Source organism: Cyphomyrmex costatus, unplaced genomic scaffold (genome assembly GCF_001594065.2).
Source record: "Cyphomyrmex costatus isolate MS0001 unplaced genomic scaffold, Ccosl1.0 scaffold152, whole genome shotgun sequence".
NCBI lineage: Eukaryota > Metazoa > Arthropoda > Insecta > Hymenoptera > Formicidae > Cyphomyrmex > Cyphomyrmex costatus.
This window is the reverse complement of record NW_017275522.1, coordinates 137-5683: the sequence shown is the minus strand read 5'-3', so window position 1 is coordinate 5683 and position 5547 is coordinate 137. Positions and strand designations below refer to the sequence as shown.

The 5547-nt window shown below is 30.2% G+C and overlaps 2 protein-coding genes across 2 annotated transcripts; one reads left to right on the top strand and one right to left on the bottom strand.

Moving 5' to 3' along the window:
• The first annotated feature begins 728 nt into the window (after positions 1–728).
• On the top strand, positions 729–2340 carry Gmppb (GDP-mannose pyrophosphorylase B). Its single transcript, XM_018552031.1, has 5 exons — positions 729–887; positions 984–1377; positions 1468–1617; positions 1674–1914; positions 1991–2340. Exons 1-5 carry the CDS (start codon positions 735–737, stop codon positions 2157–2159), a joined length of 1107 nt encoding a protein of 368 aa, XP_018407533.1. The 5' UTR covers positions 729–734; the 3' UTR covers positions 2160–2340.
• Positions 2341–2432: 92 nt separating this feature from the next.
• Positions 2433–5146, bottom strand: Sse (extra spindle pole bodies like 1, separase). The gene is made up of 9 exons (XM_018552032.1): positions 4861–5146; positions 4487–4700; positions 4125–4414; positions 3912–4048; positions 3629–3845; positions 3218–3528; positions 2953–3120; positions 2661–2806; positions 2433–2575 (listed from the first exon to the last, which is right to left on the bottom strand). The coding sequence occupies exons 1-9, from the start codon at positions 5098–5100 to the stop codon at positions 2433–2435; spliced, it is 1866 nt and encodes a 621-aa protein (XP_018407534.1). The 5' UTR covers positions 5101–5146.
• Positions 5147–5547: the final 401 nt, after the last annotated feature.

Here is a 5547-nt window from a genome sequence, read left to right as displayed (position 1 = left end):
TTTTTATTCTATTAAATTCGGAGATTTATATTGGTCTACAATGTCCCCACAATTTGATCACTCCAGCATTCTTTCGAGCATTCCTTCGAGCTTGTCAGTGTCGCGACAGAGACAGATAGTGATTGACAGCAGTTCCATAAAACAAAAAGTGAATAAATATCATTGTGATCATTAAATGCTCAATAAAAAATGTTTGATAGGTTTATTCATCTACATTAATAATGTGATATCATCTCGCGAAGTAGAATTGTTCTCATCGTAAACATAAACACGAACATGTCAGTGAACACGTAGCGCTTGTCTCTATCGAGCCCATCTACGTGGCAATAATTATCACTGAGATATCGAATTATTTTCGTCAATGTTATGATCAAGACGATAGTTAACGTAAGTAACATTGCATATTTCACCAAAGGGCTGATTAAACAATATAATATAATAATCTTTACTAGTACTAAACATATCATGTAATGTATGTTGGGATAGAGTAACAAGTATAAATAAATTTATTTACTTATAATATCAAATAGAGAGAATATGCAAGAACATAAAATAAAATATAATTCTGTATTTTGTAAATTAAAGTAGGTCATTAGTTACGTCTATCATATAAACTGTAATTTAATAATATATAAAAAGTATTTAAACTTATTTACATTAATTTACAATTTAAAAAAAAATCCGTTCTGAATACGAAATCTTTTTGTTTATTATTTTTTACAGAATTTATAGGAATGCACGAAAAAAGAAAGAAATTACAGACCATGCGAGCTTTAATACTTGTGGGTGGTTATGGAACCAGATTGCGACCTCTTACTTTAAGTCGACCTAAGCCACTTGTCGAGTTTGCAAATAAACCTATACTTTTACATCAGATCGAAGCACTGGTATATATTTAAATATTTATAATATTGATTTATCAAAGTTTCATACAAGTATACTCTTCATTATCTTTCTAAGTATACTTCTTAATTTTTTATTAGGTACAAACAAATGTAACTGAAGTTATATTGGCCGTTTCCTATCGGGCACAACAGATGGAAGAAGAATTGGTTCATGAAGCAAAGAAATTAGGAGTACGACTTATCTTTTCTCATGAACCAGAACCATTGGGTACCGCTGGACCACTTGCGCTCGCGCGTGAATACTTATGTGCCAGTGATGACCCATTCTTTGTTTTGAACTCTGATATCATTTGTGAATTTCCTTTTAAACAGCTCCTTGAATTCCATGAGAATCATGGTAAAGAAGGAACTATAGTTGTCACTAAAGTAGAGGAGCCATCAAAATATGGTGTGGTTGTATATGAAGAAGATGGAAAGATTCAGAGTTTTGTTGAAAAACCACAAGAATTTATATCCAATAAAATTAATGCAGGTATAAAATAGTAGAAAGATTTTTAGAGTTGTTTGGAAAGATGTATATGTGTATTTCACAATTTTTTTTTTTTTTTTTTGCAAAATATAGGTATGTATATCCTTAATCCAAGTGTATTGAATAGAATAGAATTGAAACCTACGAGTATCGAAAAGGAAGTTTTTCCTAATATGGCTCAAGATGGAGAATTATACGCTATGGAATTACCAGGTTTCTGGATGGATGTGGGACAACCTTTATATATATATATATTCTATGTACGAGTTAATTGTTCATTCATACTTAGTATCCATCACTTTATTTAGGAATGTCTATGTATCTTGCTTCATTGAGGCAAAAGCATCCTGAACAGCTTCATTCTGGACCTGGTATAGTAGGCAATGTCTTGATTGATCCAACTGCTACAATTGGCAAAGATTGTAGAATAGGACCCAATGTCACAATTGGACCTGGTGCCACTTTAGCTGATGGATGTTGTATTAAACGAAGTACTATTCTTAAGGCAGCTGTAATAAAAGAGCATGCTTGGCTAGATGGGCAAGTATTAATTGTGTGTATTGTAAATATATAAAACATAAAATTTACATCAAAGTAATTAAAAATATGTAAACAGTTGTATTGTTGGATGGAGAAGCGTCGTAGGACGATGGGTGAGAATGGAAGGTACAACTGTATTAGGAGAAGATGTTATCGTGAAAGATGAGTTATATATTAATGGTGGACAGGTTTTGCCGCACAAGAGCATTTCCACTTCTGTACCAGAACCGCAGATCATTATGTGACCAAAGACCATAACCTGAGTTAAAACCAGTGAAGGAGATAATTGACCAAGACACGTTTTTATTCACTTTTATTATTTTTATATAAAATACGTCTCCAAAATATCTTCGCATTAAAATTTAAAATATATATATATATATACACATTATAATTTTGCTTCACAAGCAATTGTCGTAGTCTTGTCTTCCAACAAGCAATTGCTTTATAAACGATTTAGAAACTTGAATTATTATATATCAGTGCACAAAAATATAATTAATGACATTAGTAAGGAATTAAATTATTTTTACTGGTAGACCTCGTACTATTATTGCAGCTGCTGTCATATAATGTATACAACTGTTCTTAGCTTTTGCCACTGCCCTTAACATTTCTGATTCCATTTTTGTTTTATCCTTTACTCCGTTTTTTGTAAATTCTAAAAAATTTAGTAGTAAAGAGTCATGGTGCATATTATATTAAACGAACAAATATAAAGAGTTTTTTCAATTTCTAATACTAACTTAGAGTGCCAGAAATCCAACTATCCTTATCTACCTCAGCCCATGATTTCTCTACAGACGAAGGAATCCAATTACTCATAAAATTTGCGGTCATTTTATCAATATCAGCGTCCGTTATTTCCCAAAGCATACCTAAGAGGCAAGGACTAAAAATTGAAAATTAACACACCATTAATTTACTTATAAATGTGAATTAAAGAGAAATGTTTCGTAAGCGATTTTTTTAATAAATTTAAACGAAAAGAAATTCTTATATATATGGTACATATATAAATAAAAAATATTTTTTTACCTGCATGCTATTAAATATTGATTTGAAACGCCAAAAGGTGGATATCTTCCACCTATCACAAGTAATTTTACGCTGCTACATCCAAACAATAAAACAGTAGATTTCACTCTCAATCTTTCGATATCTTCTCCAGATAAATATTCTATGCCATTTCCATGACCAGTATACCTATAAAAATGAAGGAAAGAGTAAACGAAAATGCAAGCAATGAAATTATAAGTAGATTAATGACTGCTAATACATAAATAAGATAAAATTTTTGTACATTAGAATATCATGGTTTATTAACGCATCTTCGAACATTTCTTCACTAGGTCGTGCATTATAACAACTTCTCCACTTTGGTAACCAAAAGTTCATGAAAATCTTCACACGTTTTTCCATTTTTTCGAGATCACCGGAAGGATTGACTACACAAATTCCCATATCATCCTTTGCTTTAATTAGTTTACAACCATCCAAAATAGTATCTTCGTGTTCTTTGAATAATGCATATGCTACATGCAGAGATGAAAAACGGGTAACAGGATGGTTTTTGATAATTTCCATAGCTTCAAACGCTATATAATCTATATGCTTAAAAAATAAAAAAGATCTTTATATACGAAACACATTTACATAAATTCGTATTCTTAAGCATACATTAATATTATGCTTGTACACATTGCATTCTTACCTCATCAATAATTAGAACCAATGTTTTCCGCTTTGTATTCTTTAGGTTCTTTATATATGGTAATTTTCCATAAATAGATAAAATGACATTGTTTGCAAGTTTTTCATGTTTGGGAAGTAGAAATTTAATTGCACGCTCTATTTCCTCACGTGTAAGAAAGCATGCACCTGTGGCTACTTTTCTCAAAAGCCACCTACATCTTTTTGATATCTCATCACTAGAAAAATAAAATAATGAAATTTAATATGCATAAAAAAACAATGAAATTCCAATAAATACTTACGAAGATTTGAAATCTGATATTAATTTATCGATCATTTGATGAATTTCATCTACCATTTCCATGTTTTCAATAGGGTCAGCCATAAATAATATTCTCCATTCTCTTAACCATACATTCTCCAATGCGCTTATAGCCGTCTGTAATAAATTAGTTTAAAATTGCTCTTAGTGTTTAATTTCGAACTTGTATGTTGCTCTAATTACAAAAATCTACCTTCATTTTGTTGTTTTGATTTACACGCATCATCCAATACTGCGTATTATTCGTGTAAGTAGTCTTTAGCACAGACGTTAAGCCATCCAATAGTTTCCGAATTTCTTTGCAGACATCGTAAGAAACTTGTGTCATAGGCTTTGGCACAGTTATACATAATGGTTCTATATCAGATGTACCCGTAGGAAGTACTGTAATATGTACAGCATGCATTACATTAGACGTACGCTTTTCATATCTTGATGTAGTTGGAGATTCATACGGAAGAGTAACTTGAATCATGTACCACTCTGTAAAAGAAATTAGAAAAATTTTAATTTATATGAAAAAAAATCATAATAAAAGACAAAAGATATCTATACCTTTCGGTAATTCTAATAATTTTGCTTTTAATGATTCACTGTTTGTAAATTTTGTCTCGAACTTTACATGTGTTGGTCTTAGCCCATAAATTTGAGATTCATTCCTCACAGATTCACGCATTTGAGTCTTTTGATATCTATGCAAGATGTGTTGTCGAAGTATTACTGCATGAGCTTCAACCAAATGATGAATAGCTGTAATCTCATTGCCAATCTAGAAGAATATACATATATGTGTATACATATATAAAATTTAGTGCAAAATAAATTATCACATGTATTTTTTAATTATTACAATATATTAAGTATACATGTATTATAGAATAATTTATATTTTTTATAAACCGTATAGTTTATATTAAAAATTCAATTACCTCTAAATTACAAATAGCTAACATTTTATTCAAACTGGCATATTCAACACTTCCTACATAGCTGCATTGTGCATCTGTGAATAATTTCTCTACATTACTTTTGATTTCCTCCAATTTTTCTTTCTCGTTGTTTCTCCTAGATTTTTTTGTCTCACTCAAGCTTTTTGTTTTATCCTTAAAATCATCTTTAGAATGACATTCTTGCAAGATTCCCATAATTTTGTCAGTAATACGAGCCATAGTTTATTTTTATATACAACTTTGTTTATAATATAACAATAATAAATTCATGTCATTCGAACGCGCAAAGAAAATTTTATAAAGAAATGAACATCTATATCACTCAAATCACTTGTCTGTTTTTCTATTTTCGTGACACAGTAAAATTTCAAAATGCTAACGATCCACTTTGGCAATTGAACTTTGTTGCAATACACATTATTGCGATTTATTCTATTAATTATATTACATATATAAGGAAATTTTTTATATAAAAATTAATATTATTAATTACGTGAGACTTTAATTACGATAAACTTGTAAATTGTTGTAAATTTTAAGTTAAATCAGCAGTTATACTGGATTCATACTGATTCTCACTGCATCAAATATGCGTTATACGACGCTCTGCAACCAATCAGAAAAATAGTATCATCGATTCGAAACAAAATCCTGTTTTCTGATTGG

Bases quoted from the DNA above. Each gene is read 5' to 3' on its own strand.
- Gmppb (XM_018552031.1), top strand. From the start codon at position 735: ATGCACGAAAAAAGAAAGAAATTACAGACCATGCGAGCTTTAATACTT. The intron at 888-983 runs GTATATATTTAA...ATTTTTTATTAG, and splicing joins TACATCAGATCGAAGCACTG to GTACAAACAAATGTAACTGA. The intron at 1,618-1,673 runs ATATATATATAT...AGTATCCATCAC, and splicing joins GGATGTGGGACAACCTTTAT to TTTATTTAGGAATGTCTATG.
- Sse (XM_018552032.1), bottom strand. From the start codon at position 5,100: ATGGCTCGTATTACTGACAAAATTATGGGAATCTTGCAAGAATGTCAT. The intron at 3,846-3,911 runs GTAAGTATTTAT...TTATTTTTCTAG, and splicing joins ATATCAGATTTCAAATCTTC to TGATGAGATATCAAAAAGAT. The intron at 3,529-3,628 runs GTAAGAATGCAA...TTATTTTTTAAG, and splicing joins TGGTTCTAATTATTGATGAG to CATATAGATTATATAGCGTT.